Source organism: Ambystoma mexicanum, chromosome 9, assembly GCF_040938575.1.
Source record: "Ambystoma mexicanum isolate Mex_15411 chromosome 9, UKY_AmexF1_1, whole genome shotgun sequence".
Lineage (NCBI taxonomy): Eukaryota > Metazoa > Chordata > Amphibia > Caudata > Ambystomatidae > Ambystoma > Ambystoma mexicanum.
In genome coordinates, this window is record NC_090931.1 from 907,463,886 (window position 1) to 907,479,606 (window position 15,721).

General features: G+C 48.7%; 1 protein-coding gene across 1 annotated transcript in view; it reads left to right on the forward strand.

The window, feature by feature from the left end:
* Window positions 1–1,641: 1,641 nt before the first annotated feature.
* SPATC1L (spermatogenesis and centriole associated 1 like) overlaps window positions 1,642–15,721 on the forward strand; it is a 270,076-nt gene continuing 255,996 nt past the window's right edge. The window contains exon 1 of the mRNA XM_069616044.1: window positions 1,642–1,894. Coding sequence (XP_069472145.1) covers window positions 1,693–1,894 — 202 coding nt within the window. The 5' untranslated portion in view covers window positions 1,642–1,692. The remainder of the gene's footprint in view (window positions 1,895–15,721) is intronic.

Here is a 15,721-nt window from a genome sequence, read left to right on the forward strand (position 1 = left end):
TGTTTTAGAGAGCAGAAATAATGTGATCTTTGTTGAAAGTCTGCACTTCTGATAGTGGTTACTTTTGACATCCAGGTGAGTTCCAATATCTCTCCACTGAAGCTTCTAAAGTATTTTTCACCTTTTCACTAGTACAAAGTTGTCCTGAGAGGCCAACCTTCTACACCAATAAACCCTGTATCTGCATTTCATGTTAATCAGAAGATATTTGTTCTTGGATTTTTCCAAACACCTCTTTGGATGCGGACATATATTTTATTTTTAAGTATGGATGTTAGGCTCTCCAATTTAATTTGGATCGAACAAATACCTTTGGGAATTCTGACGGGGCCCGACTAGTTGCATGCTGCCTACTAGCAATTCAAGGGTCACTCAGTTGAGAAATATTATTTACTTTCTGTGAGCCAGTCTAAAACTGGTGAAAATGTGGGAGGCGGAGCCGACCCTGGAGGAGGCACAAGCTTAACCTGGGCCGCGGCCCTGGAGGCTAAAACAGTGGAGAGGGCAGAAGCCGGCGAAAAAGAACTAAGGCCCTGGAAAGTGTAGTGGGGGTCTGCAGCCAAAAGAAGAAAAGGCAGCCAATAGGAGTCTAGCCCCTTTCCAGGTATAAACAGGTGGGCCGCTGCTACAAGACCCTCTTTTCTGTTTGTCCCTGGACATTTGTTATTATGCCATAAGGGTTATGCTGCAGGTACGGTTAGTAATACATGGTTACCAGAAAAGTAAGGGGGAGGGGGGTGAAGTATGGACTGAGAAGTGGCCAAGTGCCAAGGTTATATAAATGACAGGTTGTATCAATCCCGAGTGTGTGCTCCTCAAGGAGGAAGATGACAGACAGGGCAGTGTAACATTCCCAAAGGTGTTCCACTATTTGCAACAGAACTGGCATTGATCCCCTGCTGTACGAGAGGTGGCAGTAATGAGGAGGCTCGGGAAGGCACATTCATTTTTCATGCAAATATTCAAGTTCCAACCGAGTTCTGTTGCACTGTGCTTTACTCATATACAGCCACAGATGGATATAACAGGGATCTGGGCCAGGCACCCATTCTGATGATCTTAGCAGACTTTCAAAGACTGTGCACATCACTGCAATGCACAGATCCAATCATCTGCCTTACGACCGTCAAGTTTGAAAAACGCTCTACAGGCTTCCAAAAAAAGACTTCATTCGGTAAGTCCGGCGTGGGAATTAATCCCTGCAGGCCCGCCTTTCTAATGGACTGTGTGCCCATTGTGCAGCCCACAGCTAAATACATACTTACATTCCACATGGCAAAAGTACATTCCAATCCAAGATAAAATATGCCTTCAAGATATCCTGGAATTACTTGCTGAATGTTCCCGTCTGCACTCATTCCTAATTAGTCGATGAGTTCCTGAGAATCTTTGCTTGGCCATTGGTTGGGATGCTGAAGCCTCGGAAACGGGAACACTGCGTTTTAGAGGTGCCGGTAGAGCCCTACATGGAGTTCTAAGGCACCTGTGGACCCAGATCCAGTGAAGATTGATCCATTCATGGTGTGTTTGTTGGCATTGCATGCCCCCTTTCTGAACTAGTTAGTTATACACTCTGTAGGGAGTTGGGACTTTTTACAAGCCAGTGATGTCACAATCCAATGGCAACAGCAGGCCTGTGTCATGGAACTCTGATGCTGGCCAGGCCAGTGTCACCTTCTGTTTCATGCGCCCATGGCTTGTCCAGGGATGGATGGCCCCAGTGAGTGGGTGGCGTTCCTAGTGTCGGAGAACGTGGAGCTGAAAAGGCAGGTCCGGCTGATGAAGGAGAACCTGGAGCTTCGGAGGTTTCTAGAAGAAAGTTCCAATGAGGTCCACGCAAGAGCATGCAACCACTTGAAAAGTCATGTCTACCCTGCGACCTGTTCTCCTGTGGGTGAGATGAACACACAGCTTCTGACTAACACAGCCATCTCTGTCTCTAGCACACACAAACACACGCACATTCACTGCAGTAATTTCTGTCTCACACAACAATGTCTGTAATCTTTCAATTCAATAATGATTTGTTGACATGACATATGTTTACAAGTGTTGGCAGGGCCTACAGATGTGTAGGTATTACAACAGGGTTATTTATATAGGTCTGATTTGCTGATGTTGGCACAAGGTGACAAATATTCTGCTGTGTGTTTAGCAACTACTGGTTTTCTCCCAGCATAATAATAATACCACCTTTGAAGGGTCTTCAACTGGCATGAGGGGAACTCCAAGCACATCACAACACCACCACAGGCAATCATTCCAGCTGCATGAGGCCGCCTGCAGAGGTCAGGGGACCCACAATAACCTACCAGGGTCAATATTTGGGCTGATCACGTGATCCTGGACAAGCTTCATAGAGAAATTCACTTCGGGGCATCCTGTCCCAAGGTATCTAGTTAAGGGCAGATGTTAGAGTAGACCGCCCACCCACCTCCTTTGGGGGTGCCATTTTGCAGCCTGAAGCTCCTGTTGCTCTTCTCCGCCCAGCCCCTTTTCAGTTCAGCAGCCTGTGATCCTCCAGCTTCTGCTTTCACTGTCAAATGAGGACTGGCTTCTTGCTTCCTGTGCATATCTATTTCCTGCTGAAGTACTTCCTGGGGACTTTGGGAATAAAGAAAATGTCCAGAGGGTGTCCACAGCAAAGGGTTGACAGTGTAAAGGGTTCTTGCAATTATCTTTTCCCTTTTTCATTCTTTGTTCCGTGTTAGCCCCCGTTTTCCACAAAACCTGCCTCATGCCTCATACAAAGCACACAACCAATATTCAAATCAAACTCTACCAAAGCAACTACTGGCATACATCTGCGTTCTTCTTAAATGCCACTTTGCACCTGCTCTCACACAAAATCAATGGACTCATTCGTACGCACTCCCCAGATATACTGTACCTTACAGAGACGTGGCTCAAACCCCACCATGCACCTCTTATCATTGACATGCTTCCTTCATTCCATCCCATCCACCAAAGAGACCGCCCACACAAACAATCAGACTTAGCAACCCCACATACCCCATACACATCTTTTGAAGCGCACTTTCTAACTTGCTCCCCTCCATCACACCCAGGTCCCACCTTTCTCCATCTCATTTACCACCCCAACACACCATTCCAACTTCCACACCAATTGTACTGATTTCACAACTAACAATCACAGCTTCCCCTACATCAATATCTACCTTTGCGACGTCAACCCTGGTAGTTCCCATCCAGACAGCAACCCCATACTAAGGAGTATCCTCACTCCACTCACCCCCTATGACTTCACATGACTCATCACCCACCCCACACACACAGTTGGCATCACCCAGGGCTGTTGTAATGCGGTGGTAGAGGGTTCAGGACACAGACCAGCCGTGGAGCCATGTTATTTTTCCATGTAGCTTTATTATACATATATCCATGAGTTGCAGATCCACTTACTCTTATTGTATTTACATTTGGACAAGACAGGGACAGATCTTAAGGGTTCACCCACTGGCCATCCTGATTCACCCACAGCTCATGCCCAACTGTCTCTCTCAGAACACTCAACAGCATTCACTCATCAACATTCTTCCGACCTGCCAATCACCTCATGCATCAACATTCAACAGCTGCATGGATAGCCAGCAGGACCAACACGACAACATAAGCACATCACAACAAGGACTTTTTGATTTCAGGTAAAATTCATGTCTCAGTGGAAAAATCGAATATGGATGTTTGCTATCCCCTTCACGCTCACCTCACTCTGCCACATAAGATCATCTCACCTGCTAGCAAACATGTTATAGTCAGAACCTTAGCAGCATTAATACCACCACCCTCCTCCCCAAACGCACATCCTGCACTCTCCTCCACAACTTCAACACCATGAACACACAGGCACTCGACAAAATTGCCCCCTCAAATCACAAAAACCTGCAGCCACATTCATTCACAAGATTCTTTTGTGGAAGCCCTGTGGTGAAAGGGCTGTTTCGTGGCTGTTCTCCCGATAAATTCTACTGCAAGCTCAGAACGGTAAATGAAACTGTTAGCGAATGTTTTCTAAGTGTTGTAATCCCGCCCACCCCACCCACAATTCCATATCACTTCCAGCGCATGCGACAATGAGCGTGCGCTATTGTGGAAGCACTGTGGTGAAAGGGCTGTTTCGTGGCTGTTCTCCCGAAATATTCTAGTGCAAGCTCAGAATAGTAACTGAAATTGTGAGCAAATATTTTCTAAGTGTTGTAATCCCGCCCACCCCACCCACAATTCCGTATTACTTCCAGCGCACGTGTCAAGACGCACACGCTGTTGTGGAAGCCATGTGGTGAAAGGGCTGTTTCGTGGCTGTTTAATGCTGCACAGTCTGAGTAGGGGTGCAATTATATTGATCGAGTTCAAATATTTTTGACCATCATACGCTGACTAGCTACTTGGACCATTATATTGATAGCTTACGAACTTTGTTGTATATTCAAGTGCCTTGACAGTGTACCCATTGAGTGACGTTGAAAACGTTCTCCTGCATGTCGAGGAACTATCAAGTTCCCTTATACTCTCTGAAAACGGACATGCCGTCTAAAATAGAAACGCTCAAATTGGTAGAGAGGTTAAAACACACTCCGCTCAAAGATAAGATTGGAACAAGTCTGTTTAAAGTCTCTTTGCCAATAGTGAAAAACAGAACTCATTCAGCTTCTGCTGATATTTGATCCTTTTATGCGATAGAACCAATCAGAACACATATGAATGAAATAGATACGAATCCGCAGTTAAATGTGGAAAAGAATGCCCACATGAATAATCATAACGGTCACGCTCCTAAAACATGTAAAGACGTAAGTGATCACACAATGGCGCTTGTTTCAGCTACGGCGACTGATGCAAATCAGCCTGTAGTGAAAAAAACAGGCGCATGCGCTGGAAGCACTCTGTCCGATCTAGCCAAAGTGGTAATGAAGGTGACGACGAAGTCACCGAAAAATGGAGGAGGCACCCCCGATAACCCGGACAGTGTTCCCCTCTTGGCCTCCCCCTCTCTGGAGAAGGGGGAGGTGCTGTGCCCAGCGCGGAAAACCCAGGCAAAGCCAGCGAAAGAAAGGAAGCGCAGCAAATCCCAAGGAAAGCCCGCGAAGGGCTGACAAAAGAAAGGGGAGGGGTCTCGCCCGTTATAAGCAGGCTGGAGCTGCAGGGAAACCAGCATCCAGCCTTCGTGAAGGACACCCGCCCAGGAATCGCTGAAGGAGCTTTTCGTTTTGAAACTTTTTTGTTTCAGTTGCAGCGCGAGCAAGAAGATCGGCTGGAGCAGGTGCGGGGACGACAGAAGAAGGTCTGCCAGACGGAGGATCGGCTGAGGTCAACATCGCCGTCGGGAGGAGAAGAGGACGCTCGGGCTGCTGATTTACAGTGGAATAGTCAGGGTCGCTGCACGGCTGGAGCGCATAGCCCGGGAACCGCTGCTGCAGGGGTGAGGAGCCACGGAACACCGACGAGCAGGCGTGACGAGCGGGAGAATCTCTCCAAAGCCGGCTGAGCACCCTACTGCTGTAGCGCATACCAACGAGACCGCAGCTACAAGGGGTGAGGAGCCACGGAACCTCGGCAGGAGGCGGGGCGAGCAGGAGTCTCACTCCGAAGCCGGCTGAGCACCTTGCAGCGCGGACGCATAGCTCTGGGACCCTGATGCAGGTGAGACGAACCGTGCAACACCGGCAGGAGGCGGGGCGAGTGGGAGAATCTCTCCCAAAACAGCGGATTACAGCGCTTCGACGTACAATACAGATCCACGCTGTGAAGCCGCGGCTGCCCACTGCAGAGAGGCCTCATCATCCGAACTCCGGCTTGGGTTTAGAGACACCCTAACATTGCTGGGGGGAAGCAGGTTATTTTGGGCACTCCAAGGGGGCACTGCCGGGTACGCGGCAAGCTCTTTTTGTTGGGGCACCAAGGCAGCATGTGTGCAGCAAGGGCAGCAGCACACTGCCTTTGGGGAACAGGAGGCACGAGGGTGGACTGAGCGCTTAACTCTGGGCAGCCAAGAGAAGCAGGCAAGCATTGCTTAAGCAGCGGCCCGTGGCAAAGCACACAACAGCAAGCATGGCTTTGGATGATTTTGTGGCAATGGCCAAGCTGGTGGTAGCCAAGCACGGCTGCAATTGGATGGAGGCTCTGGCGGCACAGCCTGTTGAAGAGCAACCAGGGACAAACAAGTGCCCAGAATTCCCATTGATGTTCCGCAATGAGGAGGACATACAGGAGCAGGAAGGAGACGGGCATGAGGAAGAGGAAGAGGAGCCAACTGGAAAGAGGAGAGTGATGACTCAAAGGGCCTTGGCGAGCAAGGAACAGGCGGCCAAGAACAAGAAATCTAGAGTGGTCGGGTCTAGAAGCAAAGGAAGGACCCAGGAGGCTGTGGCCGTGCCGGCGCCTGAACCTGTGGGACCTCCAAGGAGACAGGGAGCACCCAGCACGCCTGCAACCAGACCGGTGTCTGCGAGAGAAGAAGGCCCCACATCCCTGGAAACGGTGCAAGGTATGGTGATGCAATGTATGCAAGCTTGGGAGAGCGGGGGTAATGGTCAATTGTTGAGCGGGAACATCAATGCATTTAACCATATGGGAAATGGGGCTGCGGTATTACAGCAAAGAGGTTTGGCAACGGGTCTTGGGGTTGAGGGACCAGGGGGTTACCAACAGTGCATGGGGGCTCCAGGGTCAGGTAACCAAGGGCCGGGAGTGTGGCCCTCACCAACAACTTTGTATGGGGGATTGCAACATCCAATCATCCAAGGGGGTGGGGCGGTAGCTAACGGCAAGGCTGGGGCCCCCATTCCGAGAAAGCTCCACAAGTACAACAGCCCTTACCGATAACCGGCACAGGCTCAATAATTGGGGGTGGCCTGGGGGCTCAGTTGGGGGCGGCTACAGTTGGGGCAACTCAGCCAACCACATGGTGGGGGCAAGGCGTGTCTAACGCAGGGTTGCCTCCGGGTCCTAGCTCCATGGTCGGCCAAGACGGAGTGTGGGGTACAATGATGCAGTATGGGAGAGCAATGCCGGGGTATGCCCCGGTTAGGGTGGCAGTCAATTCTTTATCTTGGCACATACCATTATCAATCAAAGAGAGGGTTTAGAGGAAGGAATTCATAGAAATCCTTGAACTGGTAGACATGGGACCTCTGGGGAATGGTTTAAAAGAGCTCTCTGAAAAGGAAAAAGAAGAGGGAAAAGGAAACACCCAAGAAAGAGGCTACCATGCATAATTGGTTAAAGGCTTTTTTAGTATATACTTCAATAATGATAGAGAAGTACCCTCGGTACGCTTTAGCAATGCTGGCATATGGCCATTACATCCAGGATATTTACTTGAAGCGGGGTGGCGAAGGTTGGCTACAGTATGATCATGCATTACGCTTGAAAATGCAGGTATGGCCAGCTTTGTCTTGGGACGAAATGGATGTGGGCGGGTTTTTGGATAAATTAGTGCTCATGGGAGATGGAAGCGAAAAGGCCACGGTAGAGAAGCCCCAGGTTTGGAGGGGCAGGGGAGGTTTCACCCGGCGGGGGAGGGAGTCCTTTCGCGGGCACTCCTCCTGGAACAGTAGAAGCAGCTACCAGCGGGAGCAAGCTGAATGCTGGAGGGTCAATTCAGAAGAGAGTTGCCCCTTTGGAAAAGCATGCCGATTTAGGCACCCTCGCGGAGGCAGCGGCAAGAAACGCAGCACCGTCTCTAGCGAAGGGAAGCGCAGAAGTAGTCCAAAAGGGAAAGAAAAGGTAAAAAAAGAGTGAAGTAGAAAGCATGTCAGGAACGCCCCCGAAGCAAAAAAGTAATGGTGTGATTAAAATTGGGCTGCCAAGCCCAATTAATTTGCAAGCAATGACTCCGTGGTTAAATGTTTATCACAACTGTAATGATGCCAAAATGTTGTGGGAAGGTTTCAGGTGGGGGTTCAGGATCCCATGTACAATGGTAAAGACTGGCACAGAGGCGAGCAACCTGCGCTCGGCGTTGGGGATGCCGGAAGTGGTGGTGCAAAAAGTGGCCAAAGAAGTGGCTCTGGGCAGAGTGGCGCGGCCTTTCAGGCAGCCACCAATGCCGAACTTAGTAGTATCATCACTAGGGCTGGTACCCAAGAAGGAGGAAGGGCAATATCGGTTGATCCATCACCTCTCATTTCCAGAAGGGGGGTCAGTGAATGATGGGATTAGCGAAGAAAGGTCCAGAGTGCATACGTCTTTCGAAGAAGCAGTGGAAGAGGTGAGAGCGGCTGGGAGGGGAGCCCTTATGGGGAAGACTGACATTGAATCAGCGTTCCGGTTACTACCCATTCATGCGCAAGGGCAAGGCCAGAGGCAACTACTTCAGGCCATACTACCCTACCACCCCTCTAACTCAGCATCAATCCCTCTATAGTCAAACTCGGAATCCCAGCATTGCATTGTTCCCAATTACATTTTTGAAGTGTCCCCAATCGCATTCAGGTGCTGCGTCCAATAGCCTCTCCGAGGAAAGCTGCATTTAGAAATGTTCCCAATTGCATTCTGAAGTTGCGCGCAAACGCCTCCCTGAGAAAAGTTGCATCTAGAAGTGTCCCCAATTGCATTAGCAGTGTTCCCAATTTGAATTTAGGTGCTGCGCCCAATAACCCTTGAGGAAAGTTACATTTAGAAGTGTCCCCAACTGCATATAGAAGTGTTCCCAATTGGATTCCGAAGTTGCGCCAAATAGCCTCTCTGAAGAAAGTTACAACTGCATTCTTGAAGTGTTCCCAATTGCATTCTTGAAGTGTTCCCAATTGCATTCTTGAAGTGTTCCCAATTGCATTCTGAAGTTTAGATGCTGCGTCCAATAGCCTCTCTGAGGAAAGTTGCATTTAGAAGTGTTCCCAATTGCATTAGTAGTGTCCCAATCGCTTTCTGAAGTTGCGCCCAATACCCTCTCCGATGAAAGCTGCATTTAGAAGTGTTCTCAACTGCATTTAGAAGTGTCCCCAATTGCTTTTACTAGTGTTACAAATTGCATTTAGGTGTTGAGCCCAATTGTCTATCTGAGGAAAGTTGCATTTAGAAGTGTTCTCAACTGCATTTAGAAGTGTCCCCAATTGCTTTTACTAGCGTTACAAATTGCATTTAGGTGTTGCGCCCAATTGTCTCTCTGAGCAAAGTTGCATTTAGAAGTGTTCTCAACTGCATTTAGAAGTGTCCCCAATTGCTTTTACTAGTGTTACAAATTGCATTAGGTGTTGCGCCCAATTGTCTCTCTGAGGAAAGTTGCATTTAGAAGTGTTCTCAACCGCATTTAGAAGTGTTCCCAACTGCTTTCACTAGTGTTCCCAATTGCATTTAGAAGTTGCACCCAATAGCCTCTCCGAGGAAAGCTGCATTTAGAAGTGTTCCCAATTGCATTAGTAGTGTCCCAATCACTTTCTGATGTTGCGCCCGATAGCCACTCTGAGGAAAGCTGCATTTAGAAGTGTTCTCAACTGCATTCTTGAAGTGTTCCCAATTGCATTCTTGAAATGTTCCCAATTGCATTCTTGAAATGTTCCCAATTGCATTCTTGAAGTGTTCCCAATTGCATTTAGAAGTGTTCCCAATAGGATTCTGAAGTTTAGGTGCTGCGTCCAATAGCCTCTCTCTGAGGAAAGTTGCATTTAGTAGTGTTCCCAATTGCATTAGCAGTGTCCCAATCGCTTTCTGAAGTTGCGCCCAATACCCTCTCTGATGAAAGCTGCATTTAGGAGTGTTCTCAACTGCATTTAGAAGTGTGCCCAATTGCTATTACTAGTGTTACAAATTGCATTTAGGTGTTGCGCCCAATTGTCTCTCTGAGGAAAGTTGCATTTAGAAGTGTTCTCAACTGCATTTAGAAGTGTTCCCAATTGCTTTTACTAGTGATCCCAATTGCATTTAGAAGTTGCACCCAATAGCCTCTTTGAGGAAAGCCGCATTTAGAAGAGTTCTCAACTGCATCTAGAAGTGTTCCCAATTGGATTCTGAAGCTGCGCCAAATAGCCTCTCTGAAGAAAGTTGCATCTAGAAGTATTCCCGTTTACATTTAAGTAGTGCTCCCAACTGCATTTAGCAGTGATACCAATCGCATTCTGAAGTTGCGCCCAATAGCCCCTCCGAGGAAAGTTGCATTTAGAAGTGTCCCAATCACACTAGCGGTGCTCCCAACTGCATTTAGCAGTGATACCAATCGCATTCTGAAGTGCGCCCAATAGCCCCTCTGAGGAAAGTTGCATTTGAAGTGCTCCCAATTGCATTTTGAAGTGTTCCCAACTGCACCTAGAAGTGTTCCCAACCGCATTTGAAGTGTTCCCAATTGCATTTGAAGTGTTCCCAATTGCATTTGAAGTGTTCCCAATTGCATTTAGTAGTGTTCCCAATTGCATTTAGGCGCTGCGTCCAATAGCCTCTCTGAAGAAAGTTGCATTTAGAACTGTTCCCAATTGCATTAGTTGTGTCCCAATCGCTCTCTGAAGTTGCGCCCAATAGCCTCTCTGAGGAAAGCACCTAGAAGTGTGCCCAATAGCCCCTCAGAAAAGTTGGATCTAGAAGCTGCATCTAGAAGTGTACCCAACAAGCTAAATTGCGAATCTAGAAGTGCGCCCAACAACCTGTCTAAGTCAACGCAACACAACTAAGTCAACGCAATGTAGAAGCTAAATGGTGACTACAAAATTGATTTAGATCCACACAACACTGTCCCTGTATAAAGGCGAATTGGAAAAACTCCACCACCACCGTGCCCTACCCAATCCTATTCAGTATAACCAACAGTACTGCATTAGTTGTGTCCCAATCGCTCTCTGAAGTTGCGCCCAATAGCCTCTCTGAGGAAAGCACCTAGAAGTGTGCCCAATAGCCCCTCAGAAAAGTTGAATCCAGAAACGCACTTAGAAGCTGCATTCTAGAAGTATACCCAACAAGCTAAATTGCGAATCTAGAAGTGCGCCCAACAACCTGTCTACGCAACTCTAACTTAGAAATAACTAACAGTATAACTGCGCAATGTAGAATCTAAATGATGACTACAAAGTTGATTTAAATCCACACAACACCGTCCCTGTATAAAGGCGAATTGGAAAAGTCCACCACCACCGTGCCCTACCCAATCCTATTCAGTATAACCAACAGTACCACTGTATATTATTGAATCTAAAACTGTGACTAATAATCTGACTCCCCCTCTAAGCAAATAGAATCTAGAGGCTGACCGAATATCCTCCTGAGGACAAACAATCTTAGAAGTGTACCCAATAAACTAAAACAATCACTATCTACAACTGTAACTAGAAAAGCACCAAGTAAACCTAATACCATCTTCGAGCAGTTGAACCTTGAAGCGTACCTAAAAGCGTGTCATCACCGATCTTAGAACTACAATCAGAAAACCCTCCTAAACCATCCTTTAAGCTTACACCAATCATGAATGCACCCACTCCACCAGAATCAGTCAGAAACATCTCCCATGGACCACCCCCTTCCTCCGATCAGTCTTCCTTCCCATCCCGCCCCCCCGAAACCCCCGCACCCTCTCCCTCTCTCCCTGCCTTTCCCCTCTCCAAAAACCAAGCCAGGGGAGCACGATGGCGAACCACCCACCCTAAAACCACTCTTCCCCTGAACCCCACTCCCGACCCACCAGCACTCCCCATACCCGCTCCCATCACTACCATACCTAGCACACCCCACCCTGCAATCACCCACCTCCTGCCCTCCCCTCATACCCCTGGCATCACCAACCTCCCGCCCTCCCCTCATACCCCTGCCACCCTCCCCCCCCGACCACACCGTTTCCCCTCCCTAAAAACTGCACGGCTAGCCCTAGCAAGAACCGAAGCTGCCTCCTGCTCACCTTCCGACCCCCCTACTCTCTCCCACACACCAGTCGCAACAAAGAAACTAAAGAGGAAACGTTCTTGGTCCCCCTCAACCTCCCAGCACTCCTCGCCTCCCCTGGCTCGACCCATCACCTCTATCCCGCAATCCCCTCCTTCCCCCGTCGCTTCTCCCTACCTGAAACCCCTCTCCCTCGATTTCTCATCAACTCTAACTGAAACGCCTAACCGCCAACATCCCTCTTTCAAACCCCCCAATCAAAACCCGACCATCCTATCACACACTGCCTCCCAACCCCTCCCGAACCCTGCCAATCTCACTGCTCGCCCACTATTCCCATCTATCACCACCCACCCTACCCCTTTCCGTCCACATCCCCCACCACCGCCCCGTCCCGCTCCAGCACCGAGACCATCCTTAGCTGCCGATGTGAACTGCATCCTATTTAACGCCCGATCGGTAGCAAAAAACAGACATTCCATCTTTGACCTCCTCTCCTCTGCCACACCAGACCTAGTTTTCATCACCGAAACCTGGTTCTCTGATGACTTCGGCCCAATCGCTAATGAAGCTTTTCCTCCGGACTACTCCCTCATCCCACTGAACCGCACGTCCAGGGGAGGAGGGATAGCATTCGTCTTCAAATCCCTCTTCCGCGCCTCAATCATCGACAACCAACCCTCCATTCCATCCTGCGAATCGCTCCTTGTTAAACTATCCCTCTCCCTTTCACTCTCGTACAGCTTCCTAATAATCTACAGGCCCCCTGGCTATGATAGACACTTCGCAAACAACCTTTGCGACTCCATCTCCACCCTCCAACTAAACCATCCCAACCTCACCCTTCTTGGAGACTTCAACATATGGCTCGACATCCCCACCAACCCCATGACATACTCCCTGATTGACGGTTTAGATGCAATTAATCTCCAACCCCACATAAACGGCCCGACTCATTATAAATGACACACTCTTGATGCCATCTTCAGCTCCAACACCCTGATTCATCTAAGGCCGCCCACACCTATCATCTGGTCCGACCACTTCATTCTCTCGTTCGCCATCCACTCACCTGAACCCCTTCCCATACTCGTATCTGAACCTCCGAACATTCGCAAAAACTGGAAGAAACTAATAGTCACCCCTGACCTAGCCGAGGCACTCCTCCAGTCCCCACAACCTACCTGCCATCTCAACAATCAACTAACCCCTGAGGCCTTTGATTCATGGCTCAACTCATCCCTGACGCGCCTGACCCCCTCGTGCAAACCATCAACCCGACTTGGCCTTTTCCCCAGATGGTTTACTCCTGAGCTAAAAAACACTAAACAACATTACAAATACCTAGAACGCAAATGGCATAAAGAGAAAACCCAAGACAGCAGGACCACCTTGGCACAACACCTGTACCAGTACAAAGCCGAAATCCGGAAAGCAAAAAAAGCCCACTACAACTCACGAATCCTAAACTGCAAAAACCCATGCAAAGAACTTCACAAAATTATCTCCGAATCCACCAAACCGGCATGTAACACAACCATCCCGACCGCGTCACGATCACTATGTGACTCACTCTCCCTCCATTTCTACTCCACGGCCATTGAAAGGACAAAATCTCTGACCACCAAACAGGCTCTCTTACAACCACCAGGCAATCCTCAGCCCGTACCAGCCAGCCCCCCTACTACGACCACTACGCAACCAACTTTCGAATCCTTCAGTCCAATATCACCAGAACAATTTCTCAAACTCTTATCCGACCGCAAGCCATCTGGATCACCACTAGACCTTTGCCCAGCCACAACCCTTAAAGAAATCTTTGCCTCCACCTGCGCAGGAGAACACGCAAGATCTATCATAAACGCCTCCCTTTCCTCCGGTATCTTTCCAGATGCATTCAAATTAGTGTACGTCAAACCTCTGATTAAAAAACCCTCACTCGACCCTCTCGAACCAAAAAACTACCGCCCGATCTCTAACACCAGGTACCTTGCCAAATTCATTGACCGAACAGCCTACTCCCAACTAAACGCCTTTGTTGAAGCCAACAATCTCCTAGACCCCGCCCAATCAGGATTCAGATCTTGCCATGGAACTGAAACCACCCTAACCTCGATCTGGGATCACCTAAAAATGACTGCTGACTCTGCAGGATGCGCCGCACTAATCCTTCTCGACCTATCAGCCGCCTTTGACACGATCAATCACTCAATACTCCTTGACCGCCTCCACTCCCTAGGAATCCGTGGAACCGCCCTTAAATGGATAGCCTCATTCCTCAAAGACAGGCACCAAATAACGACACTCTCCAACTTTACATCACAAGCCCGACCAGTTAACACAGGAGTCCCACAAGGAGCATGTCTATCCGCCCTCCTGTTCAATCTCTACCTGATCACCCTCCCACCAATAATTCGTGCTCACAACATCCTGTGTTACAATTACGCAGATGACACTCAACTAATTCTAAAGTTCCTGAACGCGAAACCCAACTCCCAACCTGACCTGACCTCTTGCCTCCTCAACATCGAGCGCTGGATGACCCAAAGCCACCTCCTGTTAAACCCCTCCAAAACAGAAATCATGGTCTGCTGCAACTCAGATCTTCTTCCGCACCCACTACCCTGGCCACCCGCCATGGGCATCTCACCGACCCCCTCTAACACAGTAAAAAAATCTTGGGTGCACCCTGGACTCCGACCTAACACTCTCGCGCCAAGTCAACAATGTCTCTAAGTCCTGCCACTACACCTCAAAAACCTTAGGCGCATCTTTCCATATCTCTCATTCCCTAACAGAGTCTCCGCGGTCCAATCAATCGTCATATCCCGACTGGACTATGGTAACCCCTTGTACCTCGGAATTCATGCCTACCAACTGAATAAACTACAAAGAACACAAAACGCAGCAGCCAAAGTGCTTCTCGCGCTCCGTCCAAGGGACCACGTATCCCCAGCCCTTAAGATACTGCACTGGCTTCCAGTAGCCCGTAGGGTAGCTTTCAAAACCCTATGCCTCACCCACCGAGCTCTACATAAAACTGGACCCTATTATCTTCAAAAAAAGCTAATACCCTATCACCCTACCCGCACCCTTAGATCAAGCTCAGCCGGCCTCCTAGTAATTCCTAAAACAAACTCAGTCAGGTTAGGCGGAGCATCATTCTCAGCCCTGGCCCCAACCCTGTGGAACTCGCTCCCACCCCACATCCGCCGAACTCAGGACTTAACGGCCTTCCGCAAACTACTGAAAACCTGGCTCTTTCCCTAAAACCAACCAGCCCTAAACCACCATCATCCCAAAAAAAAAAAAGAAAAAAAAATAAATAAAACAAATACATTAAATAAATAAATAAAGTAACCGAACCAGATTGTAACCTACATTGACAAACAGAACTAAAACGAATAAACTAGATCTAAACAGGGAAATGATTAAATAGAAAAAGAATCACTGAATAATGGAAAGAAGAGAGCGTGGAGAGCGGATGAACAAGGAGAGCGGATGAGCATAGAGGGCACGACCGGATGAGTAGAAAGAACGAATGAGTATGGATGAGTATAGATGAGTATGGATGAATGTGAGGATAAATGCTGTTGGCAAATGAGCCTGGAGAATATGCAGAGCGCAAGATCATACAGAACGAAAGAGCGCTGAGAACAGAGGCACATATAGAGCGGAGAAATGTGGGGAACAACCGAATGGGGGGAGAGACTGAGTGTGGGGAGCGTATGAATGTATTGAACATATGAGTGTGGGGAGTGTATTAGTGTGAGTAGCGGATGAGTCTGGAAAGCGGATGGGTCTGGAGAGCGTATGGGTCTGGAGAGCGGATGGCTGAGTGTGGGGAATGGCTGAGTGTAGGGAATGGCTGAGTGTGGGGAATGGCTGAGTGTGGGGAATG